The sequence below is a fragment of the Gordionus sp. m RMFG-2023 genome, chromosome 3, assembly GCF_954871325.1.
Source record: "Gordionus sp. m RMFG-2023 chromosome 3, tfGorSpeb1-WG-v2, whole genome shotgun sequence".
In the NCBI taxonomy this organism is placed as follows: domain Eukaryota; kingdom Metazoa; phylum Nematomorpha; class Gordioida; order Chordodea; family Parachordodidae; genus Gordionus; species Gordionus sp. m RMFG-2023.
In genome coordinates this window covers 14,679,039-14,697,385 of record NC_088777.1, presented here as the reverse complement: position 1 = coordinate 14,697,385, position 18,347 = coordinate 14,679,039, and the positions used below count along the sequence as shown (strand labels likewise).

General features: G+C 27.1%; 1 protein-coding gene across 1 annotated transcript; it reads right to left on the bottom strand.

The window, feature by feature from the left end:
• Positions 1 to 2,964: 2,964 nt before the first annotated feature.
• Positions 2,965 to 18,347, bottom strand: LOC135927524 (homogentisate 1,2-dioxygenase-like). The gene is made up of 13 exons (XM_065463551.1): positions 18,241 to 18,347; positions 18,123 to 18,194; positions 17,987 to 18,078; positions 12,103 to 12,211; positions 10,712 to 10,860; positions 10,467 to 10,501; positions 9,285 to 9,364; positions 8,187 to 8,286; positions 7,366 to 7,490; positions 6,879 to 6,983; positions 6,475 to 6,601; positions 5,214 to 5,398; positions 2,965 to 3,783 (listed from the first exon to the last, which is right to left on the bottom strand). The coding sequence occupies exons 1-13, from the start codon at positions 18,250 to 18,252 to the stop codon at positions 3,649 to 3,651; spliced, it is 1,326 nt and encodes a 441-aa protein (XP_065319623.1). The 5' UTR covers positions 18,253 to 18,347; the 3' UTR covers positions 2,965 to 3,648.

Sequence of the window (18,347 nt, the reverse complement as noted above, 5' to 3'; positions counted from 1 at the left end):
AAATCTACCAATTTAAACCATAATTCGTTTCAATCAATTTTTATAGATTATAAATACCATAAAGGTTGCCTTTTAACTACAATATTACCATTAAAACAAAATAAATTATTGAAGGAAAAGAATTTTTATAAATACATTACGCCATCTTGTGATATAAATATTATTTTGATTGCTTACTTCTTTTTTTTTATCTTGATTATAATTCCATTAAAATATTTTAACTAAGTATTAAGATTAACTCATCTTCCAAGATTTTAAAAAAATCATTTAAAAATTATCTTGATTTCATTATATGAGACATTGCCTAATAATGGCATCATAAATTGAAATACAACCAATAAGAATATAAATCGGTTTACCATTATAATAAAAGTTTTCTTTATGTGTCATTTATATGCAAATGACAATTTTTACGACTATTTTAATTAATCTATTTTAAAATAAATAATTTATAAAATTTAATATTCCTAGAATAGAGTTGGCATATAAATTTAGGTGCTATTCATATGTAAGGGAGACCTTGGTAAAGCGATTGATCGAATAACTAAGTTAGCGAGAATAACTCTTAATCATAAAGACCTTAAATTTTGTGAAGATATATCTTGGGAATGAGTTTCCCCACTATTTTCTCATAAAACGTCTTATTTTTATCAATATCCCCCCCCCCTCCCCCTAAAAAAGTAACTAAGTATTGTTTTTTTCTTCATTTAGCCTTTAAGATGATGAAGTTAATCCTGTTAACATCCTCACTAGAATTACTCTCTAATATAATTGAAGACATCCAAATAGACCAATAAAAATAACCGTTAAAAGAATAATGAAGATACGCGTATTAGGGAGCATTTAGTGAGATTCGAAACCAGAATAATAGTCATCCTTAGAGACTGCTTAAATATCAAATTTACAGACATAGCTTGGCATCAAGCCACACTTCCTTCCAAACATGGCGGCCTTGGTATAAGATCCCCATTGTCGATCTCAATATGTGCATTCTTGCTAGCCACCTTCAGGCACATATATTAATTGACCAACATCTGTCGGTTCACGATCCTTTTTTGAATATATCTAAGAGAGAATGGGCAAAATCCTTCGCAATCTCAACCCAATCTCTGTAAAGCAGAAGGATTGGGATTTACTACTTGTGAAAAACTCCGTTGATTACCTTATTTCGAGTCTCTCACCATTGGCTAGATCCACATTTATTGAACTTATCAAAGATCGGGGATATGAATTTTTAGATGTTATTCCATCTACCAACCTCTTACTCGAATTGGACAACAATGAGCTCAGCTATGCTCTATGTATCAGGCTCAACATTCCCTTTCATTACCATATAAATGCAGCAAATGTCATACGGATGATAACAATATGGCGCTGCATCCTTTACATTGCAATCGTAATCCCGGTCGGCAAACTCGACACTTGAAATGCAATCAAATCATATCTCTTGCACTTAGGTCACCTGGTTTTCCTACCTCAATGGAGCCTTCTGACTTATTTCCGATAGTAGGCGTTCTGATGGGGTCACGTATCCCATTGTTTCAAGGAAAGTTTCTAATATGGGATTTCTCTTGTCTGGACACCAACTCCCCCTCTAATTTTAACAAGGACGCTCTGAACAGAGTACAAAATTTTAAGATCGGCAAATACAACGCTGATTCCTCAAATTACATATTCATACCCATCATTTGCTCCACCTTAACTACATATGGTGATTTGGCTAAAAACATTTTTAAAGACGTTGGCCGCCTAATCAGAAAGATTTCTGAGGAGCCTCGATAAGGTTTTTACTTAAGGCAGAGGATCGAAATAGCCATTCTTAAGGCTAATTATGTGTGTTTTATTAATTCGATCTCTCCTGATGATTATGTGAAGGAGATTTTAAATAATTTTGCTGATTTCGCTTTTATTTATTTTGTATTTTACATTATTTTATGATTTATGCCTCAATATTGTCCTTTTGTTATTATATTTTTTTTTTGCGTAATCGTTTACTAATATATTAATATAGTCCTTAATATAACCATTATACTGTTAAAAAAAATTAAAACTAAACATTAAACAATAATGAAATAAAAATGACTATAATATAATAATAATAAATACAAAGCAACGAATGCAAAAAGTTAAATTTAAGTTACCTTTCCCGATAACGCCATTCCCTGATTTTTTGGGGAAAAAAGTTGTAGCGTAGTTAGACAGCTCTTAAAATACAAAGTAGTATCAATCAAAATATTAGTTTGAAATTCAATAAAATATAACAAAATTATAATTCCCGGGCTGGTTTAATAAAATTTTGCGAGCTCTGCCTATATTTATATATTGTTCGGCCCGGCCTAAAATTTTTATACATAAATTGCCCGTCTTGTTATAATTTCTTTAAAAATTTCAGGTCGTAACTAAACCTAAATTCATTAAATGCAAATAATTACCGAATATTATAGTGAATAGGTGGATAATTCTGGACTAGACCAAGAACTTTAATGAATTTTAACTTTTATTTTATTAACATTTTCACATAATAAGTTTTATAAATTTACCAAAAATACTGTTTAAAGAAAACCAAAATGTATTATGAATACAATTTTTGTAAAATATATCAGCTTGTTTTATTAACTTATTTTAGTATTCTGGAATCATTTTAGATAAAAAAAATTTAAATTCGAATGTTTTTAGTCACATAGTATTATTTTCCAAGGAAGGTGTCATCTTTTAATACTAAATAAGCCCAGTGTAGTCCATAGATATTGTAAAGGGAAATTATGTGGCTAAAAATAAGTTATACAAAATAGGAAGAACTAGTGTGGAACAAATCTAAGAGATCTAGAGAATATTTTTTATACATAATCTATCCATCCCGAAAAAATACTAACCCTTTACATATAAATAAGTCAAACGTATTCATTACTATTCCATATCATATGTATTATGTTATAGTATAGATATGATGTCACTATCATTTATAAATTTAGGCCTGTTGATAGATTTTATCCTTTCTTTTGTTCGAAGAACGTTTACCTTAATCAAAATGCCATTGATATCAAAAAAAATTTATATATTGATCAAAATGATATCCTACGGAGTGATTTAGATTAAGGCAAAAGAGGTGTTTTCACATTCGAGCCATTTATTTTCTAGATAAATGAAGTTGTTCTTCGTTTAAGAAATTCGATTGTATATTTAAATTAAAAAAGGTATTTTTTTGACAAAAATAACAATATTGGTTAAATTATATTTAACCGATTGAATAAAGAGAAAATAAGAATATGATCTATAACTTAAATTATAAAAGGGATAAAAAAAATATGATTAAAGCTTCTTTTCTTTATAAAAAAATATATAATATTTAATAAAATTATAATTTATCTTTGTGTAATTTAAGAATATTATTGCGAATTGTTTTCTTGATACATGGATAAGTATGATAAAACTTTAAGATAATTTACAATTTTAAAAATTAAAGTAAAATAAATGGAAGTCAAATGGTCATTATACACTTTTATGGTTGAACCAAAAAAATTATCCAATTGTATATATTATATATAATTGCACATAGGGTTGGTTGTTGCCACATTTTAAAAAATAAATTTTAAATAATGATTATAATTTTGTAATCAATAATTCTATTCAATAAAAAAAGAAGTATTCCTAAATCTTTCCAAGATCTTTGAATAAGTCAGGCAGATCCTTCCAGCATTTGTAATAGAAAGGGTCCAATTTGTTACAAGTTTCAAGCCCCCATTTACTCACTTTAAGACTCAGGCACGTTTCAAACATGAAAGCCTTTTCAACAAATTAAACATTTTAGCAAATATCTAGACGAAAACATCCCAGAGCGGTCGAACGCATAATGAAATATAAAACAACTTAAAGGACGTTGCAAAATATGGTTTCCAAAATTTTGGATATTTCAAGCGTTTGTTTACATATTAATTTTTTTTTATTGTCTACTTACTAATTATATCAATTACGAAATAAGGTGAATATTAGTGATCTGCATCAAGCCTAATTTTATTTAAAAAATAATTTGTCATGCCGGGTCTCTCGACCGAATTTTTTTATTTGCCACGAGACCCGAAATAAAAATTATTTGTCCGCCAATTTATTTAAATCATTTTTTTATTGTAAAAAATATTCTAGAAATAAAAAAATATTAGCGCCTTGTTCCTTGCAACAATTTTATAAAAAATAAATTTATTTGACAAACTGTAATGATATCCTATTTAAAAATTTAAATTCAACGCGGCCCGGCATTTTTTTAAAAATATTAGGCCAGACCCAGCCCAAACCGAAATTATTTTTTAAACATGATTTGCAGATCTCTAGTGTATATATTATATTTAAAATTATCCTGTGTAATTTATAACTATATACTTAGGTTTAATGTTTTTTATGATGAGTACAAACGCTTAAATGCTAAAACGCTCTGATATGCTCATAGCCTTATTAGATTATAATAAAATATATCATAATTATATCGTTCATAGTGTTTATATTTACAGTAGAACCTCCGTATAGTACTCTAGAGCGATTCATCAGTTAATCACTTTATAGACGATGCCAAAATAAAGAATGTTAATTAATGAAAATTTTTTTATATTTCTTATTTAACATTTGAACTGAAATATATTGATAATTTAAATATGTATTATATTCATTTTTTGAAATAATTATAAAGTTTTCCATAAATTTCAATTTAATTCTTCTTTTTTTAAACCACAACAAGGTAGCATTAATATATCAGTTTTATTACGTTTTATGATAATGTTTTCATTCTCATTATCTTTCCATTTAAAAAAAAAAATTATTTACAAATGTTTTCCTGATATGAAACTTTCTGCGGCATTTCTTATACTATTAAATTAATTTTTTATTTTATTCTAAATTTAATTTATAATATTCAGTTTTATTATTCTTTGTAATAATGCATTCATAGGTGAAAAATGGTTAAAATATAAAATATTGAGAATAAATGTTTTTTGAGAATATTATCAAATGGTTCTATTTTACTAGATATCTTTTTTATATATATATTTAAAAGATGGTCACTACTCAAAAGATGGTCAAATAGACAGGAGTTATTAGATTGATCTTAATATACCATCTCAAGGAGCCGAAATAAAACGGTCACTATAACAAAAGATAGAGATAGGTAATAATACCTAACAAGTTGTGTTCCTTTCCTAAAAAAAAATGACAAAAATAATAATTACAATAGAATCAGTGGCCATTTTTAAAGGCGGCAGTGGGCCATCGGAAGATTTAATAAAACAATCCAGATCTGGTCCGTGTGGCGTCATGCAGCTGTGAAGCGAAGCGCCGCCAGGTTTGAAGGAGCCCGCCTGCTTCGCTTCGTAATTCCCACTTATAAGACCCATAAACTCGGACATGCAATTTCCTGTCATTTATTTTATTTTATGATAATAGATAAGGAAAAAGAATTATACGATTACATCTAATAAACGAAAGTTGATCGCATAATATCTAAAACGATGCTATAATATTATGTATATTATTTCCTGTTCCTATATATCATCGGCTTAGCATTATAATGTTCTATATCCACATTTTTGCAAAAAATCAATTTCACTAAATTTTTTTTCTAATTTAGAATAATCCTACGTTTTCATTATTAAGTGTAATCTCCTATTTAAAATACAAAATTTATTAACGTTCTCTTGAAATTATTTTTAAAAAATGGATACGTTCGTTATATGAATACAATTTGTAAATAATATTTTATTTTTAAATAATCAAAAATTGAAATTTTCAAAATTTAAAAAATAAAAAGTGTAAAACCTAAAAATTCTTTTAAAGGCTTTAAAAAAGATCCTTAAGTCCTTCAATAAAATTTATGAATTCATTCAAAATCCCTACTTTAAGAAAATCCTGGATGTCACAATTTATTAAAAGCGCAAGCATTTTGGTTAATTGGTTAAAATTTAATTAAATTCCCGTAGTATGATCTTTGTTTTTTTAAATATATATATCGCTGACAATTTTTGTTTATAATTATTAGTTAGTTAGTGACGTGAATATATCTCGTAACTATTTTGTTTAAAAATACTATTTATAAAGGATTGAATTTTTTAAACACTTTTCTCCTATAAATAAAAAATTAGAGTTTCCTTACTTTATTATTAATAATTTAGTAAATGATATTTTAATTTTAATTTGATGGCTTATACTTTAAACAAACTCAAATAAATTTGGAAATTTATGGGTTTTCTTTTAAAAAATTAAATAAGGATGAAGGTAAGATAACTTTAATTATAGTTACCGACTTAACCTTGTCGAAAAAATAGAAATCTATTATAATGAAACTAAGAATGTGGACAAATTAAAATATATGCAAATAAAGCGACAAATATATAAATTTACCTAACCTGCGATAGGGAAGATAGAACATTTATTTTGTTTGGAGAATAAAACAAAAATATAATTAAGCTAATAATATATTTATAGATAAATAACTGTGAAAATAAGGAGGTCTAAAGGTATGTTCGGTTACTATCCATCGGGGAGGAAAGATAACAAAATCAGCTATAGCAACGCCGGTCTGATTAGAAGGGCAGGTTAAAACGGTGAATATACTTGGGTCCTTTATGCGAATAAATAATGTTGTTAAACGGCCATTTGGGTCAATGATTAAGATTTTAGCCAAAAATTAAATATGCTTCGAGATCTGGCAAATGGAGGTCCAAACCTTTCTGCTACTTATGAGCTAAATCTTCAGGCTTAAATAATATTATTTTGGCTCAAAACTATGAATAAATGAACTAATAAATCGTAGTGATATGAAAATACGAATGAATAATAAAGTGACCTTCGAAAAAGTCACTATTTGAATCAAAAGGTATATAATTTTTTTAAATTACCGAGTGGTCAAAAGATACCGCATTAACTGGACAAAACTTGGAAAGATCGTATCTATAAGGAACATAGTTCCCGTGCCAAGCCACCACATTGAAAGGAGAATGGTTCTTAGAAGAGAAAATAATAAAAAAGATCAATGATTTTTTAGCTGCATATTTTCAATATATCTCATTCCACTCAATTCTATCTAAATGTTCATACCGTTCACTATTTTGCTATATATCTAAAGGAGTGTGTGAGAGTGTATCGTAGACACGATATTTAATATATATTTTAGTTCCTTTAGATACCCATAGGAACTTCTCTCCTCTTTCTTTAATACTTTTAACAAATCTAAAATCTAAAATAAAATTCGAGATACAAATTGCTTAATTGTAGTATGGCAATAAATAAACTTTTTGCTTTGCGATTTCAAGTATTATGAAAATTTTGACTTTATTTGGTTAATTGTGATCTATTACATATGTTATTATATAAATATTATCAAACTTGTTTACAAACGTAGAATGAGTTTTGAAATTTGTTAACAATAGCATAATCCGCCTCTTCGATTACGTGAGCGAAAGCAGCGACAGGCGTTTCAAAATCCCTAGGATTAGCCTGACCATTGGCACCTTTTCAAAATTGTTTTAGTTCTTACAATAAATATTTTATTTCTCACACTCGATCTGTGCTTTATTTCAATATGCTAAATCTTAATCTATATAGGTATCAACACTAAATCTTATAATAATATATATATAATATATATCAACTCTCTGAATTTTCTTTTTAATTTTCTTATTAATGAATACGACACTAAAAAAAGTTCTTCTTAAATTTTATTTTTTCTTCTTCGAAATTGAAAATTATATAATAAATTTTTTATATAAAAAAAACTTTCTATTTTTTTAAAAAAATAAATAATAATTTATAATTATTATTTATAAACAATAATATATTTTTTGCATAATAATCATATAAACAAAACGATAGATAATATATTATTAAATTCGCTTACGATAAAAAAAATGATAATCTATAAATTTATATTCATATTCAGTGAAAGTAACAATCAAAAAGACCGAGAATATCAATAAAAACGGGTTTCGGTCCTGTTTTTGAAATCGATTTTTGGTCCGGACCGCCAAAAATTTCGAATGAAATAGGCTAATGAAAAGTGGTATTCAGCATGTCTAATAAGAACTAACGACACCAACAAAAAAATAAAATCATTTTAATTTTAAGTTTGCTCGTGTCACTATCCAAAATTCGTATTGTTGCGTTTTTTTTATCAGATATTTAAAAAAAAAATGGTATCAAATAATTACCGATAGGTCCTAAGTAAGGCAGTTCAAAATGACGATTGAAAGTTTCTAGGATATAACCCCTCGAAGATTCGGTTATATCGATACTGAATCTCATACCTTGCTATTTTGGTAAAAAATAGTTACGAATAAATATAATAACCGTGAAAAAACACCACGAAATTTTTCAACTGATTGGCGCCTTGTTTCTTGCAAAAAATTTAAAATATATCAAATAAAGCCGACCCGAATTTAAAAAATATTAGGTTCGACCCGGTACGAATTTTAAAAAAATTAAAAAATAGGCTTTGCAAAAATTGAAAAAATGGAGTATAAAATATTTAAAAATATATTTGTAATATCAAAATCGAGAGATGTAGATATACCACAAAAAACCTATCATGGGTTAATTAAAGAGAAAAAAATATATAATGGTGGGATTTCATTTTATACCTTTATCACATTTGTTATAACTTACAACCTTTATTTATTTTCTTTCCCTCCCCCCTCAGGTATTATCTATATCCTTGCACAAATCTGCTGCCGGAGTCTGACCTATGCATTCTCGCTATCTCGATTAGGCCGGAATTTGATTTTAAATATCTTATTTAGAATGAGTCAATCTCGGTAAATTAAAATATTCCTAATGTATATATAAATATTATTTACGAGAAAAAACTCTAATTCTTATTTTCTTATAGCACTTAAACCGTATCCTGGTTAGACTATTAATAAACAGCCAGCTGTTTAGCTTCGACTAAATCACCCCTCCCCCATATAAAAAATAAAAACGAAAAAACAAAACTAAAAAATAACGATGAAACACTTAAAAAAACAAACAGAATAGGGTGCCCTAGTTCAAAAGCTGTTTAGCCTAGCCTAAACAGCACTAAGTATCAAATAAGTCGAACCAGAATACAGCCTTATAAATTTTCCAATGTTATCTGAAACAATTATATATTTTTTACTCAACCCAATATTTTTCTTTATTTTTGTTTTTCCGGATCAAATCGGGCGTTTTTCTTTAAGAAATCGTGCAATTAAAAATTAAAATCTCAAATGCAAAAATATAAATTTTATTATACCACCATTTAATTTAATTTTTCAATTATATTCAAAAACCTGAACGACACAAATCTGGCCTGGTGAGATCACCATCTTGCCGAATTCCGTTGTAATTTTCAGCGTTCCGATTTGAGGTACTAAGTGGAAAATATTTTATTTGAAATATTTAAAAAAAATACAAGAATATTATAATACAATTTTTGTAATTTTAAATGAGCAATTTAAAAAAAAAAACTATCATTCATTTTCATAAAAGTCAAAAGTCCACCTTGTCTATAATTTTTAGGAGGGAATGCGTCTCAAAGATGTTATACCTGATGAGACGCGTCCTCTTCCATTCCCATCCCATATATCCACCCCAATAAACAAATAAAAAATTATCTTTTCAAAATTTACTATTCATATATTCTAGTGCAAAGTTATTTTCACTTCTAACCCCAAAAATTCAAGATGATGATAACTTGGAGTTGAACTATCTTTCTGGTTCTAGCTTATCACCAGATGTGAAAAAGTTCCCTTTGCAAGCAAACCAAGTAGTTTCCTGCGAAAGTTTAAACTGCCAATTTTGCCAAAACTTGCAATCTTGAATGGTTATTTGGTCAATAAATTAACATGTGATCATTTATTTTATGCAAGGGTCCACTTAAATAAGAATGAATTTATTTAAGATACCTCACAAGGTCATTTTATTTAATTTTATGAAAATTTTAACTATTTTTTTTAAATTTTCAGTATAAAAAAAGATTATTTCGTCAGAAGGGACGTGTTCAAAGGATGCTATAAATTGGTTGAGATGCGTTCAACTGACGTTACCTGGACAGGACTGCTTCCAGCCTTGGTTAGACTTTTGACTTTATACAATGCTTTTGCAATTAAAATGCTTTGATATAATATAGTTTCCCTTTCCCAATGCCTAAAATGGCGAGAGTGACAACGTCTCCTGGGGGCTAATAAAAGTTAATAGATTCCATTGTCTGGGATGGATTGAATCTGATAACAGTTATGCGAAGTCATCTAAAGAAATTGGTGACAAAAACCCTACGAACAAAACAAAATATGGGTGTGGTATAGACGAAAATACCCTGTAAGTACTCCTATCCACCTATAAAGAAAGATGGAAAACCTGGATGTATTCTCCCTGTTGTCTAAATTTTTTTATATTCAGTGATATAACGGGCACCATATATTTTTTATGAGTTAAATAATAAATAAATAGTAAATAATAATTAATAATTAAACCTATCAAAAAGTCGCCGTCTGAATTGTAAAAGGCTCTGTAAAAAAAGAAATGTCAATATATACATAAATACTATATACTCTTTTTTAAACTTTATTTCTTCCTTCCTTTCTTTTTTCTTTAACTAAACTTATCCCAGCCTAGCAGAATTTTCCACGCATAAATAGTTTTAATTATGAAAGGATCTTTGATTACCAGAAGATTCAAATAATCTGTATGTCTATAAATTAAAATATTTAAAAAAAACTTATTAATCATCGATTGGTTGGCCGAATATATGTAAATGTTGATTCCATTTCTCATACATGGATCACCGCACCCGCAAAGAGTTCTAAGTCCTTGTATAAAATCTACCTTTTTATCGTTTGCAGGTAAATCGAAGGGTTCCCATCTTAACTATTTTTTAACAAGAAATTAATAGAAAATTAAATAAATATTATATTAAATAATAAAATTAAAAAGGATAGAATAAAAAAACAGAAGAAAAAATGGAATATGTTATTATGCAAGGAAATATCAAATTTTTTATAAATTTGATAATTAAATAACTTATCTTCCAAAATAATACTTTTTAACAAAAACAGTCTTGAAACCAGTATTTTACGTTTAAAACGATTTGGGAATAGGACCGTGCTTAGGTAATAATAGCCGGGACCACCGCTAGGGCTGGCTAATTTTTATGAACTATTTTAATTATTATTTTCATTCTTGTAAATAAAGCCATTCTATTAATGAAAGATTTAATGAATGGGAACACTTTTTAAACCTGTTATAAACAATAAATTTTAATAAAAGCAGGGTATTAGTGTTAGCGATTGGGTTATATTTAAGAATCGATTAAATTAAAATCAAATAATCAATAAGGAATTTGAACGACTCATAGATAATTAAAAGAAGCATTGGCGGGTGGTTTTGGAATCAATAAACGATAATTTTTGGGGCACTATTTCATTATAATCCAAGTTTGATATGTCAGTATAACATCTTCATCTTCATCTTCCCGAATCCTTAATGATGAAATCCACGATCATCATCTTGGCAATCATATGCAAAATGAATTTATTAACTCGGCAAAAATTGCGATTTCCATAATGGATCAAAATATTAATTATTTCGAATGACTAAATTTAAAAACTCGGGTCGGGTCCTAAAAATAAAAGTCCGAACCGAAATTAAAATAATTACCCGTGAGGATGTCTGATATTATTTTTTATTTTGTCATATAGGGGTGGTAAAAAGTCAGTTATTTTTATTTAGACGTGTTGAAAAAAGTTATACTAAATTATAAAATATCGTGAAGTTGATGTTTCTCCCTAATGACACTACTGCTTTTATTGATATGGTTGACACCAAAATTAAATATTATTTTTAAAAAATTAGGTAGGTAGAAGAATTTCATTTTATAGCCCTGCAAATTAAAAATTTTGACTACAAATATTTTATTCATGATTCATAGCACATTTCTAAATTTGAAACCGGTAAAACAACTATATTATGGTATGTAGCATTGTATCACCATTTCCATTTTTTATGGAATTCAAGAATCATGAATAGCAAAGATTTTACCGTCAAAATTATAAATAATTTTTTGAAACATAAATTTTTAAAATATAAGGACAAAATTTGTAAGATTATAACTTGATTGGGAGGTGTTTTTGTATTATCGTTCCAATTCAAGCACAAATCCGGCATTTCCAAAGGAGTAAAAGGCTCGTGCACAACAGATGGTTTAATGCGGTATAACCAACTGATTATTAAGAAAATAAAAAAATATTTAATTAATTAAAATAGATTTAAAAAAATCAAGTTGACGATAGAGAAAAAAAAGGAAATAAAGTGTGAAATGTAAGAACAAAATAAGGGAGAGAGGTAGAGAAATAACAGGTTTTTGAATATTAAAAAAATGGTTCTGGTTCCTAAAAATTTTAAAAAGATCTTGGTTCTTAGCCTTGAACCGGTTTTAAGGGTTTAAAGTTCCGGTTCCAATCTCTGTTAATAAGCAATGAGAAAATTGGTTATTATTTTTCTTTTAGGCAATTAAATTCAAACACTAATGTCTAATAGATGAAAAGTTGCAACGCAGTGTCAAAGTTAGGCATAAAAATCGATTTAATTTTAACATCTAGATTTTGGGAAATATGATAATTCTCTAATAAAATTTAAAAAAAACAAATTGAATATTATTTCTAAATTGTATTGAATTATTCTAATTGTAATGATAAAATTATTTTTATGGTAAATGCTAAAAAAACTGATGTTTCCGTTATTTTTACTAAATCTCAGAGTCTTCATTTTTCTGGACTGTCTGGACCCAAACAGTAGATAACCCTTTTTTTAGATAGAGGGTTTATTAAATAATTTGTCCTACATTGAGATTAGAATTTAACAATTAAGTCAATCAAAAATTTAAACAATTAAATACATTTTTTTTATCTAATAAGTTATGATTACTAGTATAATTTAGTATTTTTATATAAAAATTATTTTATTCTAGTGTTGTATGAACGAAGTTCGTTTTTTTGAAAAAAGGTGATGAACGGCGTTCCTTTTTTTTGACGAACTTTGAACGTGAACGCGTTCCTTTTCTTTGATGAACGCGTTCAATTTTACGTTCGTTCAATTTTAAAAACACTTTTTATTTTTATTTATTTGAAAAATTAATATTAATCCGCATTTTTTAACAAAAAAGTCTTATATTTTTATTTATTTGAAAAATTAATATTTAATCCAATTTTTTAACAAAAAAGTCTTATATTTTTTAATCAGCTGTTTTTACTTTTTCCTCGTTCATATTGCAATTAACGTACCATAACGTGCTACTGCTAGAGAAGATAAGATTAAAGTTTATTAATTTGAATATTTTATATTTTAATTTAATAGATTAGCATTTGCATGGATATAAATATTTCATCATCAGATTCTGAAAATCAAAATTCAATATTAGATGAATTAGAATTACCATGGCCCAAATATCAAAAATATTTCACTGTTTTAAAATCAAAAGGTAATTCAATAGTTACCAAATGTAAAATGTGTCCAAAAAGTATTATATCAGTGTCAACATCTTCAAGCTCCAATTTAAAAAGACATCTGATTGTAACATTAATTATTTTATATTATATAATATGTATAACTATATAGCCAGTTAATAATTTATTTTAATTGTTCTAAGTAAAAATAATTACATAATATATATATATATAGTTAATTATAATAAGGCATTTTAATATTAGTAATTAAGAAAAAATTTTTATAAATTTATTTTTTTATCGCTCTATTATATTGTATTTATAATTATATTATCAAAATAAAACTATTATTTTTTTATCATGGCTAATATATTGTGTTGAAAAATATAAGGCATTTATTTATATTAAATTAAATTTAAAAAAAAATTTATCATAAAATTTTGAACGCATGAACGCGTTCATGAACTTGAATACGTTCCTTTTTTTGAATTTGAACGTGAACGCGTTCGATTTTTGTTAATGAACGTTGAACGCGAACGCGTTCGATTTTTTTAAAAATGTTTACAGCACTATTTAATTCTAAAATAACCTAAGTCTTTGTCTTTTTTTATATTAAGTATTTGATCAAAATTTTTAAATAAAATTTTATTAAAAATATTGATTTAAATAATTGATTTTTATGCCAACTAAAATTCTTTCTCTTAAAACATTGTTGATATAGAGATTCCCAACCAAAAAAGGAAAAGTTCCAATCAAAAAAACCGTTTTATTTTTATATATTTTCTTAAAAAAATTTGGTTATAGGGATGAACCAATATTTTTTTATAGGACGGATTAAGCCAATTTTTATTTTTTTTACATATCGGTTATTGGCTATAATTATAAAATTTCCCGATCCCATAAAATCGCGTCTTAATTTTAAAAAAATTTCAAATATAGAACTGATATAATATTTAAAAAAATTAAAGAAATGTAAATATGAAAATACATAGGCGTACGCAGCGGGGGGGAGGGGGAAGCAAACCCCCCCCCCCCCCCCCCAAGCCAAAAAATGCAGATGCCGGATTATATTTTTCAAAAATATTATTGTTAATATTAATTTATATTTTTAATATTTATTCCTATCTCATATATATATATTTAATTACATTTATTTATCACATTCATCTAATAAGTTATTTTATCAATTAATTTCGATTTCAAGTTTTCCTTGGCGTAATTTACCTATTATTTACAAATTTTAGTTGCGTAATATTTATCTAAATTTCTAGTCATATAAATAATTATCTCTGAAACTCCTTGTCCAACAGGGAGAAAGAAATTGTAAGCTTGTCCAACGAGATCGAGTCTCCGCCATCAAGCAGTAATAGCTTTTTGGGGTTAGAAGAGCCGATTATTAATGCTTTATACTGAAATATCACAATGTCTTGAAAGAAATATTTCCTCAGAAGCAAGAAAAATATTGGATTCAATACTTATTCCAAATTTTTTTATTTAATTATACAACTTTTTTATGTAATACTTTTCAAAAACATGACATTGACTTGATTAAGAAGATGAGAAAAGCGGAGAGGATTTTATAGAACTCAAGAATATTAGAGCTAATGTTGATGAAGAATTTCTTATCTTATATGTTATTGTTGAGTCATAAGAGCTATACGTGTTTAATATTTGTCCCCCTCGACTTCCAGCAAGCAAGCTCATCGTCAAAATGTTAATATAGGATCAGTAGAAGAGTATTATTAAACAAGTGTCCCCTCTCCCAACCTTTTTCATATGGTGATAAAAAAATAAATATTCGTTAGATTTTTATCATGAAGATGTTAAAATATCTTATGATATTAAAAGATTAACCATGGTTGATACAGCCCAAAAAATGCTATGGATGCTTTGCATTATTTCAAACACATTTTAGATTATACTCCCAATGTATTAAAATGGTTATATATAAATTAGCAGCTCTTTCAAACACATTTTAGATTATACTCCCAATGTATTAAAATGGTTATATATAAATTAGCAGCTCTTTAGTAAACTAATGAGAGAACATTCTCTTTTTAAGAAGAATAACAGAGCCTTGCAGAGTTACCATTTGCAGGACACGGCCCGGATTTTTTTTTAAAATTTTTTGCGGCCCGGGTTTTTTTAAAATAAATTATATATATTTTTGATTTTTATAGCTAATAATGGCGATTTCAAATATTTGGTTTTAAAATATACAGCTCGGCCTGGATATTTTTTCAAAAAAATTACGGGCACGGCCCGGGTATATTTAAAAAAATTAAAATAAGGTCCGGCTCGGGGGCCAGGCATGCAAGTCTGTGAAAAACATACCTATGAAATACAACATCTGAAAGTAGATTGAATGATTTGGATCTTTTGAATATTCATAGACATTTAACGCCAAGCAAGGATAGATAATTGAAAAATTAGCTCAAAACATACAAAATACAATTATTCCTAAGAAACTTTTTGTGTATTAATTTATATTTCCAACATTTAAATTTTTTTATACTTTATATATTTTAAAAGCTCAAAAAATTCAAATTTCAATTTTGGGTCATTTAAGTGATTCATATCGTGGGTTATATTCACTATTTTATAATTCACATTTATTTTATAGTTTTTCAAAGACGGTTTATATATGTAATTTTTTTAATTCACATTAGTTTAAAATTGTATTAGAAAAGTTATTAGGCCTAATAAATTTATGTTTAGTATTTTTAATTAACAATAATATTTCTATTATCCCCCCCCCCCCAGACCAAATTCCTGCGTACGCGCCTGTGAAAATATGTTCTTTAAAAAAATTAATATAAATAATTAATTTGATAAAGAAGCCCATTTATTAAAAAAATTTTTAAATAATGGATTATAAATATAATGAATTTAATAAACATTTTCCCATATTGTATTTTTGTTTTGTACATTTTGTTTATTTTATACATTTAATACATTAAAAAAAATTAAATATGTATAAAAAATACATATGGAAACTGAGGAATGACCTAAGATACGCCAAGAATTATTTTTGAAATATGGAGGAGGCCCATAATGTAGAATAGGAAAAATAACGCTCCTTTTTAAAAAGAGCTAGCTACTGCTACCACTACTGAGATCTTAAAAGTGGCGCCACCGCTTCTTTGATTTTAATTTTTATAATATAGAGTTTATAAAACCAAATCGTATATATATATATCTTAAATCAAATAAAATGATGCATCAAAAAAAATTATAATCACTTATTTGCTTTTAACTGCAATAAATTTTTTAAATTTGAATCCAGCAATCAGCCACTCCTCTAAAACCTATCAAGCATACCAAACAAGTGTTCAGTAGGAGTACTAGAGGGAAGAGGACTAAGTTATAAATTAACAAAAATATTTATTTATCATCTGATAATCGCTTTAATTAAATCCCAAAAAATTTTTCTAGATCCTTGGAGGGTAATTTTGGTGTAATTATAGGAATTTTTGCGTAATTTGTAATTTATTTTATTAGTTCTCTATTTTTATACCTGCTTATCCATTCCCAATCAATTTGAAGGTAGAATGGATAATATCAGCAAGGATATTATCATTACAAACTGGTGAAAATCGAAAGTTATAAACTATTTACCAATGCCACATATAAGATTGGCAAAACTCTAAATCTGCAAACTCATTTGCTTTTGAAATGAGTTTAGAAAAAGTTGGAATTAAAAAAACCTCTACCTTCATGGACCTTCAATGTTTTTGCCAAAGGCTCTATAACCTGAAATTTATTCATTTCAAAAAATAATGATCATATTAATATTTTATATTCTTTAATAAATTTATGTTCTTGAGAGTTAAAGCCTAGAAGCTCTAATTGCCAAGATCTCAAATCTTATTAAATCGGCTAAATTGATCAATTAAATAAGTGGGAATAAATAGATGTCAACTAAACCAATATACTTTTTTGAAAAAGATTGCATAAATTAAATTTTTTGTTTAAAAAATAAAAATTAAATTCTATAAGGTGTTTTTTCTGAAGAAAGGTTTTCTCAAGCCATTTTGCCATTTCACCAGGGGCACTCATAATAGGCTCAGGCATCATAACTTTATAAAATCAGTAATTTAATGACAAAAAGTTATTGTTTAATATTTTAACAGTCTGTATATTTTGGCTGTGAGAAAGAGATTAGCTCCCCCCTGATGGCTATGCACCTGATTGTAGCATATAATATGATCACTATGTAGATTACTTGCAAATGTAGCAGAATATCCAAATTATATAAATTAAAATATTTAACATTATAAATATTAAAATTTTCCCCCTAAGGATTAAGAGGGAGGGTAATCCCTTCCCCTTGAGAATTTTCTGACATTCCTACATTTACCCCCCCCCCCCTCCCCACCTCACAAGCATGGTTTAATTTTTAGGGTTCCAGGACTGTAAAAATAAATATCAATTTTAAAAAACAAAATGACAATAGCAAAAGGTACATTTTAAATAAAAATCTTAATTTTAAAAAGTATTATCAAATTAAATTATAATGCATGTCAATAGCAATTATTTGTAATAGGAATAACCTTCTCTTATTAGCAGCTCTAGGGTAAATGGTAAAAGCAGTCCCCGATAATTGTTCTGCATACAGTCCGAATTTAACTTTTTGCGGATTATTCTATTTAAAAATACCCTAACTCATTTTTAAATCATTTTTTTTACTTGTCCAATTGGTAGTGCACCTTCATAACCCTCAGCTTCAGATGCGAATTCATTATCAAATCCTGTCATATACTAATGATAGAATATTAAATATTATATAAATCTTAAGCTAATTTACTTTTAAAGTCATATTTATAGAAAATGTGAATTTGATATAAAAAAACAGATGTTTTATTTAAAAATATTAGATTGATGAACTGCGTAAATTACTTAGGTTAATAAATA

Bases quoted from the DNA above. Each gene is read 5' to 3' on its own strand.
- LOC135927524 (XM_065463551.1), bottom strand. The intron at 12,212-17,986 runs GTTATTCCTATT...CTTAATAATCAG, and splicing joins AGAGCTGCTAATAAGAGAAG to TTGGTTATACCGCATTAAAC. The intron at 10,502-10,711 runs GTTTTTTTTAAA...CTTTTTTTACAG, and splicing joins AACCAATCGATGATTAATAA to AGCCTTTTACAATTCAGACG.